At 42.5% G+C, this 16330-nt stretch overlaps 1 protein-coding gene across 1 annotated transcript; it reads left to right on the top strand.

Annotated features, from left to right (window-relative positions):
- Window positions 1-3619: 3619 nt before the first annotated feature.
- LOC134449803 (neurexophilin-1-like) lies at window positions 3620-4169 on the top strand (the record flags this gene model as incomplete). Its single annotated transcript, XM_063199909.1, is given in 2 exon segments — window positions 3620-3640; window positions 3642-4169. Coding segments are annotated over 2 exon segments (549 nt in total), but the record flags the coding sequence as incomplete, so codon positions are not given.
- Between the last annotated feature and the right edge of the window lie 12161 nt (window positions 4170-16330).

A 16330-nucleotide genomic window follows, 5' to 3' on the forward strand; every position in this document is an offset into this window, starting at 1 on the left:
GATGTATACCTTTCTACATGGAAGTATATCAAGCAACTAGAAACTGAAGAGTTACTGAGCTTTTGTCTTGGACTTCAATACAAATAATTGATACACAATGGGCAAACAACAGCATAAAGGCTATGATGCGTATGTTACCAAGGAATAAACTGCCAGCCAAATTGCCTAGTGACACTGAAAGTACTACTAGCCACAGCCAAGTTTTACCAGCATTTGGCCGGTTGGCTAGTGCCAGTGTCAAGCCCTGATGTGCGTGCGTACATGTGTGTTCGTGAGCGTGTGCGTGTGTGTGTGTGTGTGTGTGTGTGTGTGTGTGTGTGTGTGTGTGTGTGTGTGTGTGTGTGTTTGTTTGTGTGTGTCTTCTTCCGCCCGGTGACTGTCAGGCCTCCAAAAAGATGTGGTGACGCGTACAGTAGATGATAGCAGCAGCAGATGGAAGTGTTTTCTAGCTCGGTGACTGTCAACGCATCGAGATGTCGAGTGCTGCTGATGGGCCGAGGGTGTGAGCGATGTGTGAGTGACCACACACCCTCCCTTCACACTCGGCAGACATGCGCGAGAGAGAGAGATGATGAGATAGAGTGAGCGAAAGAAAGACAGACCACACGTGTGCACGCCAGCACTGAATACTTGATCAGCAAGACACAGTTGCCACATGTTAGAGTTGGTGAGAGGGCTTCATTTGGGTTTTGACAGGTATGCCTCTTTTCCACTGCCGCTTTTCTGGTAGGCCTACAGCTCGACACAGCGAGAGTCCGCCGCCAGTTTTTGCTTTTCAAATAGACGCGACACAGCTCAATCCTAAAGCAAAAAGTGGCGGCCGAGTCACGCTGTGTGGCGCTGTAGGCCGACCAGAAAACCAGCAGTGGAAAAGAGGCATAACTGTCAAAACCCAAATGAAGCCCTCTCACCAACTCATTAGAGGCACTAGTGGTTTTATTTGGTATAGGACATGAGAATACAGCTACAACATTCCAAATTACCGTGAAATTTGTACAGTGGCATGGCTTATTTTTTCTTGCATTAACCTTCACTCTAGAAAATATTTCAGTATTATTAGCCCTCTGCTTATACTTTGTAAATGTGAGCCTTAGCTTGAAGATATATTAAGTAATCACACGCAGAAACAGACACACGCGCACACACACACACTCACACACACACACACACACACACACAGTATTTTCAGTATACTGTAGCTAGCATTCCCTCTTAACAAAAAAATCTTGGAGAAGCTCTGAATGTATGGATTTTCTTTTCTGCAGGAGGGTACTCCTGACAATTGTCTCCATATGTCCGCGTGCCACAAGACACATTTCGTAGGAGGTATTAAAACCCCCTAATATACGTATTCCTTGATGTGGTTAATCTCCCAACGCAAATCAGGACGTAATGCAGGTTTAGGTTTTAAATCCTTGAGACAAGGTCGCCGCAAATCTGTCGTCAAGGTCATTAATCAGGCCCCACACCAGATTTTAAGACGATGACAGGTACATTGGGGGGAGGTGAGAGGGATTGTAAGGGTAAGGCGGAGCTGAGGGGGCAAAGTTAATCTTTTAATATGCCACATTATCTTCACTCTGTGGCCAAGTTTCTAACCATCCTCCTGCACATCCTCCCCTCTCTAAATTAAAACCAAACGTTCTGGCTCAAACATGGAAAATAATACCCATGACCACCTGAGAAATTCTATTGTCTCCAGGTCAAGAGCAAGGCTTTGCTACATTATGTAGAGGGCTGTGGGGCATTGCTGGGTCTGCTGTGGTGCAGGTTGCACACTTGAAATTCGCCTGCTTTACCTCTGACAGTTGAAGGTCCTAAGGCGTGCCGATAATGCACCCCTTCCTCTCTCTCTCTGTCTCTCTCTCTCTCTGTCTCTCTCTCTCTCTCTGTCTTTCTCTCTCTCTTTCTCTCTCTCTCTCTGTCTTTCTCTCTCTCTTTCTCTCTCTCTCCCTCTCTCTCACACACACACAGTCTCACACTCTCTCTTTGTCAGTTGGGGGAATCTCTCTCTCTCTCTCTCTCTCTCTCTCTCTCTCTCTCTCTCTCTCTCTCTCTCTCTCTCTCTCTCTCTCTCTCTCTCTCTCTCTATGTCAGTCGGGGGGAATCTCCGTTGTAGAGATCGGGGGCTGGCTGCCTTAACCCAGAGGTAATCAGCGGGGCACAATGACAGTCATTTCTCTTGTGCCCTTTGGGACTCTCCCCCCTAAATTGGTTTGAATGGATAGAACTATCGAATGTGAAAGTACTTATGGGGTATGAAATAGGCAATTGGTCACAGATTTAACTCATTAGCTTCCTCGGGCCTGGGAGAAAGAGACTTGAGATGGATCGGCATTCTCAACTGTACTCTACTATGCAACAGGATGGTGTGGTGTCTTCATAGGCTGAAGAGGCGAGAGGGGATATGGCCGCGAAATTGACCAAATAGACACATCTTAGTAACACAAAATGAAGAGAAACACTGTGCTCCTTGACTCTGTGTGTGTGTGTGTGTGTGTGTGTGTGTGTGTGTGTGTGTGTGTGTGTGTGTGTGTGTGTGTGTGTGTGTGTGTGTGTGTGTGTGTGTGTGTGTGTGTGTGTGCGTTTGCGTGTGTGTGTGTGTGTGTGTCACTGTGGATCTTGATATTGCTTTGGTAAATAAAACAAATCTATATGTATTGGAGAAGCAAGCGGAAAGCTAGTTGCACAAAGAGAACACATTTCACAGAGCATTCGCTCTGCGTGCTACGGGGATCCTCAGCAAGGTTTCTTTTTGTTCAGCAATCTAGCCATACCTGTGAGACATGCATTTATGCTGAAGTGTTTATCTTTGTTGTGGCCAGGCACTTGCATGGCTAACCATAAAATTGCCCAAGACATGTATTGTAGGAAAACATGTCCTCACTATGCTGAAAGAACTATTACTAACCCTGAAAGAACACAATTTCTGAACTCTTTAGCACTGCTTTCTTGTCTTCAAGGTGGGCTTTTCACTTTTTGTCAATTTCCATGCTTTGTTTTCTGCTACAATCTCCAATATGAATCAGAGAGCTCTGTGATGTGTGACAAGAAAGACCTTCATTTGATTTAGGGGTGGGGAGATTCTATAAAGGATGCAACACATGACCAAGACAGACCGCCATGTATTTCCACAGTCAGTACAGAGTCAGAACATCACCCCTCTGATTTCATAGGCCTTCAGCTGAGTTGGTGTGATTAGAAATGATCAAAATGCTAATACAGGATGATAAAGGTCCTATCAAGACAATGTTGACAAGTGTTTAGCTTAGGTTTTCTTTCACGATGTTTAAAAAAAACATTTTCCTGCTTTTACACAGATCACTGGTGACAAAGTCGTCACGTCAAAACAATCCAGCTCTTTGGATTCCGACGATTCAAGTCCAAATCCCGAGAAGAACGTGTGGTCCACCCGGGAGAAAACTCTGCTCACGAACCACCTGTTTTCCCACAGCCTTCTGGACAAAGACAACACATCCTCTTCCTCCTCCTCCTCATCCTCCTCCTCTTCCTCCTCCTCCTCCTCCTCCTTCAGCATCAGCACCAGTAGGGAGGAGTTGTGGAACTGGATGCCAGCTGACTCACAGGGGAACCCCCAACAGCAGCAGCAGCAGCAGCAGCAGCAGGAGGAGCAGGAGCAGCTCTCAAGCCTGAGGGCCAAGCGGAGGCCCATCGTCAAGACGGGCAAGTTCAAGAAGATGTTCGGCTGGGGCGACTTCCAGTGCAACATGAAGACGCTGACGCTCAACCTGCTCATCAGCGGCAAGATTGTGGACCACGGCAACGGCACCTTCAGCGTCTACTTCCGCTACAACGCCTCAGGCCAGGGCAACGTGTCCGTGGGCCTGGTGCCGCCCACCAAGGTGGTGGAGTTCGACCTGCTCCAGCAGCGGGTGACTGCGGACCCGTCCGAGTCCAAGCTCTTCAACTGTCGCGTGGAGTACGAGAAGGTGGAGCGCGGCGCGCGCAGCTCTACGCTGTGCGGCTTCGACCCGTCTAAGAGCTGCCCGCAGGAGCAGACCCACAACCACGTCTCCTGGCTGTGCTCCAAGCCCTTCAAGGTCATCTGCGTCTACATCTCCTTCTACAGCACCGACTACAAGCTGGTGCAGAAGGTGTGCCCGGACTACAACTACCACAGCGACACGCCTTACATGCCCTCGGGTTGATGAGATGTTCATGGGGGTGTGGAGGGCGCCGGCAAGGGGTCATGGTGGAGAATTTTGAATTTTAACACATTGTTTATTCAGACACCTTCACTATTTCACATTACAGGATATAGCCAACTCCATAGGTTCAAATCCAGCATAGTGAAGGGAGGAGCCCTCTCCCTCATAACCACAACAAACCTTACAGCCCTTGCCCCACCCCATCATCATCCCATCACATGAATACAACCACATTATTACCAAATGAAGCGTAGCTTATGGCTACTATCAGCTATCCACAAGACTTTGTCCATACACCATTTCTTTCCAAACATATCAATATTGTTAGTAAGTTGAAAATAGGCAAATTCTGCTGAAATCCTTGCTCCTCAACTAACATTTTGAACATGTCAATTTGTTCCACTGTTTTGCCCTCCTGCTCTAGCCTGAGATTGCTCCGAAAAGGATAACAGTGAAGATGGAGGATTTATTTGAAATTGTGTTTGGTGCTGGGAAGATGCTACTACGGATGGAGAATCTTGTTTCTGAGGACGTCCACATATTGTTCAATGAAAACTTGAAATTATACTTGTTATATAGTGCATGATGCAGAATTTGTTTGTGTGTATGAAGATCATCTAACAGAATTTAAAAGTGGTTGACTATGGGGTTAGAGAGTCTTATCTGTTTTTTTTTAACATGAATATTTGCCTGTGTATAGGAATTCGCCATTTTTCTCTAAGCACAACTGTGATTAGCCCATGCTTCAGTCAGTTACCTCAGTCCTGTTGCTAAAGTACGTAGATTGATTACCTATGCCAAGTGATCTAGTGGTCATGCTTTTACTGAACATACACTCATGCCCCAACTCAGTGTCAGCTTTATTGTTTGTACTTGTAAATATATAAATTCACCAATGAGAGAGACCAATCGGTCATATTTCTGAAAAATGTGGTAAAAAACATTTCATTTGTAAATACAAACATGAATGGTATTTCATATTCAGCTGTGTTTTTTATCTTGACTCTCTTAAATGCCTGAAAATAATGTCAGTAACATCAGGGCTCCCATTTTTAAGAGAGTAATTAATCTTAATTGTGTGTGTGACCTTTGAAATAGCGAAGAGGACTCCTAATTCACTGTCATGGTATTTTGGGATACAGACTCTGGCGATCAGACAACTCGACTGCACAGGAGAAATGGTGGGAGTTTGTGAAGGATGCAAAAATGCCATCAACCAACTGAAACCAACTGATGAAAAGAATAAAACTGTATCCTTTCTTGTCAATTAAATTAAAAAGACTTCATCTGCACAATTGTCTCATTACATAGATGCTTCAGGAGGATCCTTTCACCCGAAACAAAATATATTTGTGCTTACTATGGCTTATAATTAGCCTGATTATCATCAACTTTCCAATCTCTTCAAGACTTGGTCTGACAAAGAGCGCAACAATTAATGTTTCCCAAATGGCATGGTTGACCCGCCTCCCTAAGTTTGCTACTGGTTGACTGGTTTCTGACAAAGTGGGTGGAGTTCCCGATTTTTCATGGAGATCAGAAATGATATTTACATTGCTCTTGGCCTGACTAGAAGCAACGCCGAAGGTGTTGCATCACTAGGAGGGCGTGGCTTGGCTAGCCTATAATGACTTTGGCCTAAAGGGAATGTATTGACCTTTGCATAAGGCTTCATGATTGTCCACTCTTGATTCCTATCACTCATTGGCCTTCTATCAACCTGACTGTCCAGCAAAACACGGTTCTAACCCAACAACAAGGATTATCTTCCAAAAACACAGCATTTGTTTCTGGTACGGGGACGACCCAAAGTTGTATTTACTGGCAGTAATTGACTGCAACCAGCATTAATGAATCCAGGGCTGTTAATTTCCACTGGTCTATTCAAAAAGGTTATTATGGCTCTAAAGAATGAGACATGCGAGGAAGGGGGGTGGGGGGTGGGCTGGACTGTCACTCTCTCGCATCATGGATTTAAAAAGAAAGTTAATGAACCTATGTAATTGGTATTGCTGTCTTGACGGCATTTGTTCACTGATGAATCTGTGGGCTTGTCATTCTCCAGGGGAACAAATTAAAAAGTCACTGGAGATAAGAAAATGCCATTACTCAATGTCACTTCCCCCGAGGCTACAAACATGTAGGAAACTGTTACATGTCAATTATTTAGCGAGACAGAGGGGAAAAGAAGCAATGCTCGGGCCAATAGTACCTCGCACACAATATGCTAAACGTGACACAGTAACAGTAAAGGAAATGTGTGCGCCCTGCTCTGCATGTGATGGCCATCACTGAACATCAAGAGTGACACAGGTTATTTAACATGAGTTACTTCTCTGTTGTTTTACGAAAGCAAGGACATGTATCTTTTAAAAAATATTTTTGAGGGCTTTTTTGCCTGTGACAGTGGAGGAGAGACAGGAAATGAGTGTAGAGAGAGAGACAGGGGAGGATCGGCAAATGATCCAGGTTGGAATCGCACCTGGGTCACCAGTGCAGTAAGCCATTGCCCTACCATTAGGCCACGGCAGGGTGAAGGACATGTACCTTTAGTAAATACTAAATAGAGACAAACCTATATTAGTGAAGCAAATGGAAAGCTAGAAAGAGAATACGTTTTAAAGAGCATTCAATCTGCGTGCTACAGGACTCCTCAGCATGGTTCCTCTGTGTTCAGCAATCTGGCCATACCTGTGAGACGTACTTTTGTGCTGAAGTGTTTATCTTTGTTGTGGCTGGGCCCTTGCATGGCTAACCATAAAATTGTCAAGACTTCATTAGGTACTGTAGAGAAACATTTCCTCACTACCCTGAAATTACTGTTTCATAAAAATTAGCGACACAATTTCTGAACACTTTATCGCTGCTTTCTTTGCTTTCTGCTAGAACCTCCGATGTGAATCAGAAAGCTCTGTGATGTGTGACAATACAAAGTATTGATTTAAGGGGGCATTCTATAAAAGATGCAGCACATAACCAAGACAGATCTGCTGTCATGTACTGCAACAGAGTCAGAACAGAACGTCAACCCTCAAGTCCAAATCCAGAGAAGAAATGTGTGGCCCACCAGGGAACATGTGGTCCATCGTGTGTGTGTGCATGTGTGCGTAATGTCAGGAGTGGAGTGTGGAAGAGACAAAATAGGGATTTGTTTGTGAATACGAATTCTGACATAAGTCTACATTTGGAGTATGGATTAATCAATTTGAAATAATTCTCAGTATATCTTAATGGGGGGAGGGATGGTTCTAGTTCAAATTCAAGTCTATCAGAAATCCCTTGCCCTAGGATATGCATGTGTGTGTGTGTGTGTGTGTGTGTGCGCGTGCGTGTGGCCTCTGCAAAACTACCTGTGCTAGCAGTGCCATCACATATCCAACTCTCTACACACAGTAGCCATCCATGCATGCAGAAATGCCAGCAGAGAGGCTTTTTCGCACCTCGTCACCGCACTTTGTCACATCCTCTCTTAGATTAGCTTGTCCTCAGCACATTGTCTCTTCATCAAGTAACCTGATTAGCTGGTCTTGTTGCACATTGTCATCGCCGCCTTGAGAAATTGTACAGAAAAAAGGTTTTGAGTGAAATGGTTGGAATAATGAATGCCTATACGGAGTGGTTGATTGAGGCAGACTGGCACATATTATTATGTGAGATGAGCTCATCTTATCCCTTGGCCAAGTGTAAAATTAGCCTCGACATATTAAGAGTGACTTGCTTGTTTGTTTGTCTGCTCTGGAGACCCTTAAAGGTGCACTGTGTAGTATTTTTTACTAGTTTCTTTCCAGAATGCATGCTGCCCATTCACAAATATTATCTTTGAATACTTACCACCACCATCAAATTCTATCAAGTATTCATTATGACTGAGAAAATTGCACTTTTCATGCATGAAAAGGTGGATCTTATCCATGTCCGCCATTTAGAATTTCCAGAAAAAGACAAGAAAAATTTGTATTTTGGTCACATCAGTATATGAAAAGATCAAATTTGGCAAAAGGCAGCACAGTTTCAATGAGCAGCATGGTTGCAATACCTATTCTGGCCACCATCCTACACGTTGCACCTATTGCATGACGTTGCAACAAATTCTTTTTTCTTTTCTTTTTTTTTTAATAGAGAATGACAAATATCCACCACTTTTCCCATTGTGGGTGAAAATGGAACTTTAATTTTGAAATATTTGTCAGTTTGATGACATTATCTAATTAGGAAATCCTGTTTTTCCACCCCTTTCATGTGGATGCGCCACACTAAAGGTCACGCCAAAGTGGGAATCTATACATAGTTAGTTTTCAAACTTCAAGACATATTTTCATCATAACAAAATTCAACATCAATCTAGGATGAGTAAACTTTCATTTTTCATCATTTAATACAAATATAAAGTTATAATTTCTCTGTAAAAGGCGAAAATTAATTTGTTGCCATATGGCAACAACATGCATACAGTGCATACACTCGTGCAACATGCATACACTCCTTCTTTACATGCATCCCAATGGGCTCCCATTGAGTTACATAGGGCAGGGCTCTCATTGAGTTACATAGTGCTCTATTTGCACTTATTGTATCATTTTAACTTGAAAACATTAACTTTCTTAACATTATGTTATTTGTATACCTCAATTCACAAGTTATATGATATAATATTAACAAAAAAATTAATTTACACATGCAGACAGTGACATGACTATACATGCATTCCAATGGAATCCCATTGAGTTACATAGGGCTAGGCTCCCATTGAGTTATTCCTGGTAAAGTATGAATATAACTTAATGTATTTTACTTCAAATGAACTATATTTAAAATGTAATATTATAATATTACAATTGTTTACAATTTCCTTCAATAAGATCATGCTTTTGAAAGAAAATTGATTCAAGGCATGTTCACCGAACCCGTGTTGTTGCCATATGGCAACAAATGACCAACTACCCCCCAACAAATTTTTTTTACATTTTTTTTTGTTTAAATTTATATTATTTAACCACTTTTACTTCTAAAAAACACATCTAAAAAAATATATGATGTTTAAAAGGTTGTTCATGCAATAGAGGGTTAATCATACGGAACTGCATTTCCCACTGGCCATTTATTCAGGGCATTGACAAAGAAACTGTCAGGACAGAAATAACCTCAGGTGAATAGGAAATGGGAAAATAACATGAACATACACATAAAAAAACTTAGGATTAGTATTCAGATGAATACATGACAGAAGAAAATCATACGTTTATGCATATAACCACTGTTCCTTGAGGTATAGGAACAAGGTAGGCCTACAATACAAATGTATGAGACATCATGCTGACATGCCAAAACGTGATATGCCATACATTTGTAATGTACCAAGTGAATTGACTTGGGGAGGGGAACATGATATACATTTTTAAATCAAGCATTTTCCTCTCCCCCTTCCTAATCTTTATTGTTTTGTGGAAACTGCCGCATTCCTCACCACCCACACACATAGTTTGGATCCTAATGAGGAGCTTAGTGTCTGTCTTCTATGAAACAAAATGGTGCAAAGACTTACCTACCACCCAGCTAAGCCTGACAAGAAATGGGAATCAGTCAGGCCTTCAAAATGTCGCACACGATACACGTGTGGAAGTATCAGATTGGCCGTGCCATCCGTAAGCTCAGAACAATTTACATTTTCCTCCGAGTTGATGTCACGTCTGGGCCCAGTTTTCTGGGAGGAGATTGTTGCCAGACAACCAACTCATAAGTGAATGGTGGAGGGACTAGGGAGTTGAGGCGAAAGATGTAGCATTACATACAGTATGAGCAGATTACATGTCATGACCTAACATTAGCAATGGAGTAAAATCAGACGCACATTTCAAACTCCAACAGACTTCAACCCTCCAATCAATAATCATTTCTCAATTTGGATGCTCCATGTAATGTAAGACCTGGGTAGCACTGACTCCAGTCTAAATGTTAATCGAGTAAAAGGCTCTGACGAAAGTGTAGGTCAAAACATTGGTTTGTGCAGTAAATGGTTGATTGACGTTCTGAGTGTGCCATGCAGGGCTTGACACTGGCACCTGCCAACCGGCCAAATGCTGGTAAAACTTGGCTGTGGCAAGTAATACTTTCAGTGTCACTAATGGCACATGTTCTTGATTGAGATGTCTATACAGGCCTACTGCCGAGTGCACCTCACATAGATGTGCATTTACGGTACAATCCTAATAATATGATCAAGGTGCTACAAATGTGATACAGTAGATAGAGATATGTATCAGAAACAACAGAAACAACAGAAACCAATTAGGACTAAAGTCAGATGAAACAGACTACCACCAGTCACTATGCATATCACATACATGATATGACATGTTTGCAATAGGGCAGCCCTTGCAGAACTACTGTGATGTGATATGCTTTTATCATATGAGCAGTGATTTATAATGTAAGTTATATCTGTGAACCTTAAACAAATACTTTTAGGAAAAAGAAATCCCTGGCAAGTGTTTTAAAATTTGCAATTGTGATAAGACATTTTTATGTGCGCAAATGGTCGGCGTGTGTGGTATTGCATACTGCGTGCGTGTGTGCGTGCGTGCGTGCGTGCGTGCGTGCGTGTGTGCGTGCGTGCGTGCGTGCGTGCGTGTGTGTGTGTGTGTGTGTGTGTGTGTGTGTGTGTGTGTGTGTGTGTGTGTGTGTGTGTGTGTGTGTGTGTGTGTGTGTGTGTGTGTGTGTGTGTGTGTGTGCTTATGAATATGTGATGAAGTTCTTTAACTGTCTACAAAGCATAGAGAGTGAAACACAAATGTATTCACACACTCCTCGAGCTATTTCTTCACAGTTGCAGACTTTTCGTGTATAAAGGCATTTGGTGAAGCTAAATGATCTCACCATTCTGATTCTTGTGCAGAAAATGTCACCAGTTACAAAAAAAAGTGAAACGTGTCTTAAAAAAAAGACACTAGATTCATTTAGTTCATGTGCTACGTTCCATTAAGATGCAAATACTGCTGATGCTGATGCTATGACAAAAACATAATAATGTGGACACACTGTTAATAAATTATAATGTTCAATGTTTCAAACAATTCCATTAAAAATATGCCTTTGGAGATGTGCTTTTTTTGCAGGACTAATGAAAAAGCAGACTGAGCTGGACTAATTCCCAGACAATGGTGGGTAACTGGTGAATCACCACTCTTCCACTCTCTCCTGAGATAGAATTCAGTTTTCTTGTGGTTGCAGGGCCATTTCAAGGTATTTGAGGGCTCCAGGCAAAAAGAGATTTTAGTCCCCTTTTTCTCGTCAAACTATGGGATATTGATAGCAGCACCTGCTCTTTCCACTCAGTGAATTTAGGGAGGTTTTGCCTCACTAATGCCATTGCTATCATTTGAATACGAGTACATAACCATCATGACCAGGGTCTGCCCTTTCATCTGGGGCCCCATGGCAATAACCTAGTTTGCTTGCCTGGTGGTGACAGACCTGTGGTTGTGTTTGTGATGAATGGCGCAGACGAATGTGGAAAAACATGGGATAAAGAATACAGAGCATACAACAGAATGAACTTTGGATGAGACGATTCACAGTTTTTGCAATTAACTGCAATGAAAACCACAATTAGGCCTACGAAACCCACCAACACTGTCATGATGAGACTGTTACGTAAAAGCTTCGAACAAAGAATAAAATAGAATGGCCAACATTGTCACTATTAGGAATGAGATGATTCAAATTAATCGCTTTGAAATTAATCACATTAAAAATAGAATTGTAAATCTCCTCAACATTATGATGACAGCATTCCTATGAAATAGGCCTAAATGCATTACCCCGATTTCAGTCAGAAATTTGGATCCAGTAATCTTACACCTGCAGCAAAGATACACTGCCAATTACACGCAAAACATTCTGTATATCCGACTCATTTCAGTAACCCACGTTTTTTTTGTAACCTACATTTTTTGTGCTTATTACATGCTATTGTGCAATAGATTTTAACAAGTGTATAATTATGATCATTCCTTTACAATAATTCTATGAGAATATACAATCAGCTCCTCCTCACCAGTCACTGTACAGGCCTACATAAGAATAAAAGGCTTGTTTCAAAAAATGAAAACTCGACTGCATAGGATTGTGTGTCATTCGATATCCTGCTGGAGTCACCAAGTGCTGCACTGCTGTGCTGCTCATCACCTAGAACACCATCAACATGGATCAATGGTCTCCACTTACTGCAACAGATTTCTCCAAAGGGTTAGCGTGTCATGGGATGATGTGCATGATACGCTGGGTTGCTTCAGAACCATGAGTGACAGGTGCAACAATGTGAGCAAGTTTATGAGATCTATTGATATTATTGTGCATTTCACCAATGTGGTGTAGTGCATCAGAAAATTACAATCGTGCCGTTTTGTAAATGAATTAATGCTGGATGTTTGATAGAAGGTTGTGAGAGACAATGGCAGGGAAGGATAAAAAAAAATTACAGCTTGTTTTATGAGCTATTGTTGTAATTATTGAGTTTAATTGCAATCACCTTACAAAGAATCATCTTGGAATGAACTTTAATTTTTGGAATCACAAAAAAAATAATTCAATAATGTTTTGCTTGGATAGCTCTACCCACGGAAACTTCACAGATGGTTGCTGTAATTTCATTTCTGTCTTCATAATTGTTCACACCGAACACTATCTCAGACTAACCCACTCCACCAAGCTCCTCTTAAATACAAAACTCATCAAAGAGAGCTCCAACAAATGATTTATCATCTAAGTAGCTGGAGATAGTGTAAAAGGGACGCTGAATGTGAAATCATTTTCTGTGTTTTCGTTCATTAGTTGAACTCGCTTAAAGACCGTCATGTGTGATGTGATGTGGTGCAGTGTAAGTGTGTTGCGGCTGATTATGGGATGGTGCGTGTGTGTATGTATGTATGTGTGTGTGTGTGTGTGTGTGTGTGTGTGTGTGTGTGTGTGTGTGTGTGTGTGTGTGTGTGTGTGTGTGTGTGTGTGTGTGTGTGTGTGTGTGTGTGTGTGTGTTCCTGTGTGTGTGTGTGTGTGTGTGTGTGTGTGTGTGTGTGTGTGTGTGTGTGTGTGTGTGTGTGTGTGTGTGTGTGTGTGTGTGTGTGTGTGTGTGTGTGTGTGTGTGTGTGTGTGTGTGTGTGTGTGTGTGTGTGTGTGTGTGTGTGTGTGTGTGTGTGTGTGTGTGTGTGCGCGTGTGTGTGTGCCATAGGTGCCGGTATAAGGGGAATGCAGTGGTGCATTTGCATCCCCACTTTTGGGCTCCCTAAACGAGGCTTTCTCATCTTTTACAGCAGACAAATGAGAGGAGTGCAGCAGCAGAAATTAAGAATGAAGACAAAAAAAATGCACCACCACTTTAAAACTCGTTCCGGCACCCTTGTTGCGTGCGTGCGTGCGTGCGTGCGTGCGTGCGTGCGTGCGTGCGTGCGTGCGTGCGTGCGTGCGTGCGTGCGTGCGTGCATGCGTGCGTGCATGCATGTCTGTGTGTGTGCGTGCATGCATAAAGTGCATGGGTGTGTGTGTTTGTGTGTGTGTGTGTGTGACCAGACAAGGACTGATTTTGAGGACCAAATAGTGATCCGCAATATTAAGACAAAAGTGTTGTTGTTGTGTTCTTGGTCCTTTTGGTGTAACCAATAAAATTAAAAAGTGTCAAAACAATGTTTTGTGAGTCGATTAGAGTGAAGCATGGGTATGGTCCGAGTGATTTGACAAGTCATCTGCTGTATTTTAATGGAAGTCAATGGGAGGTACACATCAGTGCAAACATGCTCTCTCTCTCTCTCTCTCTCTCTCTCTCTCTCTCTCTCTCTCTCTCTCTCTCTCTCTCTCTCTCTCTCTCTCTCTCTCTCTGTGTGTGTGTGTGTGTGTGTGTGTGTGTGTGTGTGTGTGTGTGTGTGTGTGTGTTGACATGTCAGAGCCGTATATTAAGAGACATGTAGTCTGATACTGCCCTCTGGTGGATTATGAAAGCAGAACAAGATGACTGGTGTTTGGTGAACGCAGCTTGCAATACACTTTTCACAAGTTTTAAATAAAATAATTAAAATGCACATAAACATAAAAATGAACAATGTAACACAAAAGTCAAAGAGGGCTTAGATCTGGCAGTCATTGTGCACTATTAAAAGGTGAAATGATACGCACGAACAGGCTGTCACAGAAATGTAAGCCCTTCCTTTGAATATAGCCCCAGGCATGAATGGTAAAACAGCCAAGCTAACATTAGAAGCTACCTGCTTCATTAATAAACACTGCCCTGCAAAAAAAAAGTTGCACCAAAAAAAGGTCACACTCTCCAATTTGTTGTTGGAACGCCTTTAGCTTTGTCTATGGCACACATTTGCTGTTGCATTGTTTTTGATAAGTGTCTGACATGTCAGAAGATTTATTTCCATCCAGTATTTTATTCATTTCGCACCACCAAGATCTTATATTGATGATGGTGGAGTCTGAATGCTGCACAAGGCCTTCTCTAGCATATCTCAGAGATTCTCAATGAGGTCATTGTCTAGAGACCTTCCCAACCTTTTCTTAGGCGAGGTATCCTTTCAATACATGAAAAATCTCAAGGCACCCCAAACCAACAAGCCGTAACCTGGTATTGCATCCGATACCACACAAGCTTAGATAAGTAACACATTTGGAGACGTTCAAAGTTGCAGCTTTACCTCCGACAGGCTATGTGTAGGCCATAGGCCTACTGGGGTGATAGAAATGTACTTTATTGTGTAAATAGTGGATGAAGAATGTAAACGTAAATGGTGGATGAAAGATTTCACTGACTAAGCATTAATTTAGACAAGAATTATATTACATAAGTTATTTAATCTGTCGTGTTATGAATTACCAGTGAGTCCAGCTCGGAATTAACGTGGCTTTATTGAATAACAGACTCGTATTCAACCCCGGGCCAATAACCCCTGGCCCCGGAACTGGACCGTAAACCCGCCCCAGTAATGATGCCATAACTGATAAGAAACAATCCACCACATAATCTATTTAGGTCAATTTCACATACCGTCAGCCAGGTTTCCGCGGCACCCCTGAGGGGGGCGTGCGGCACCCCAGGGTGCCATGGCACCCCTGTTGAGAAACACTGGTCTAGAGACCAGGGGTTCCCAACCTTTTCCAACTTGGGGCCCAGTTGAAGTTTTCACAAATGTTTGCGGCCCACCCCTGCCCCATTAAACAATATAACCCACATAGTCAACAGCAACATCACACACAAATATTATTTTAGATTTTTAGAAAATGATTTCATTACCTTCAGGGCCCACAGTTTGAAAACCCCCTGGTCTGTGATGGTCAATCCACACACACACACACGCATTCACACACGCACGCACACACGCAGGCATGCACGGACACACACACACACACACACACACACACACACACACACACACACACACACACACACACACACACACACACACACACACACACACACACACACACACACACACACACACACACACACACCAAGACTTTTAAAGTCTGCATCTTGTAAACATAAGTGTAAAAATTCAGAAATATACAGAAATATTATGTTGTTCCACTTCTAAATTTGAAATTATTCTGAAGTGAAAGCCCGAATTGGAAACTCCCATTGTCAAACTCCCATTGTCATTGTGACACAGCACTCCACAGCACACAAGTGCACACTGCACACAACGAAATAGTATTTATGCCTCACTCTTGCAAGGGGGCAGCCCCCAACGGCGCCTGAAAGCGAGTAGTGCGGCAGGACGATACCATGCCCAGGGTTCCTCAGTCATGGAGGAGGATGTTGGAGGGATGTCTGATTTTCTGATGCTTTTCAAATGAATAATGGACCTCAGACTTTTGCCAGGTAAATCCTCTAGTTTGATTTTGCCTAGTACATCTGCTAACTTATTTCATATTAAAAAGTATGTATTAATTGAAATATCAACATGGTCTGCCTTTGCATTGTTTCATTTTCCTCAACTGGGCCTGCCTTATTGAATATTGGTGGTTTGGATGTGTTTACTCTGCCTGATGAAGGTCTAAGGACCGAAAGCTTGCAAGTCAAGTAAAGCTTCTTTGCACAAAAATAGACCTGAAGTGTGCGGATTGCCTTCTTTTTATACAGAAATTTCTACTGAATCCTGCACCTTCTAAAC

The sequence above is a fragment of the Engraulis encrasicolus genome, chromosome 5, assembly GCF_034702125.1.
Source record: "Engraulis encrasicolus isolate BLACKSEA-1 chromosome 5, IST_EnEncr_1.0, whole genome shotgun sequence".
NCBI lineage: Eukaryota > Metazoa > Chordata > Actinopteri > Clupeiformes > Engraulidae > Engraulis > Engraulis encrasicolus.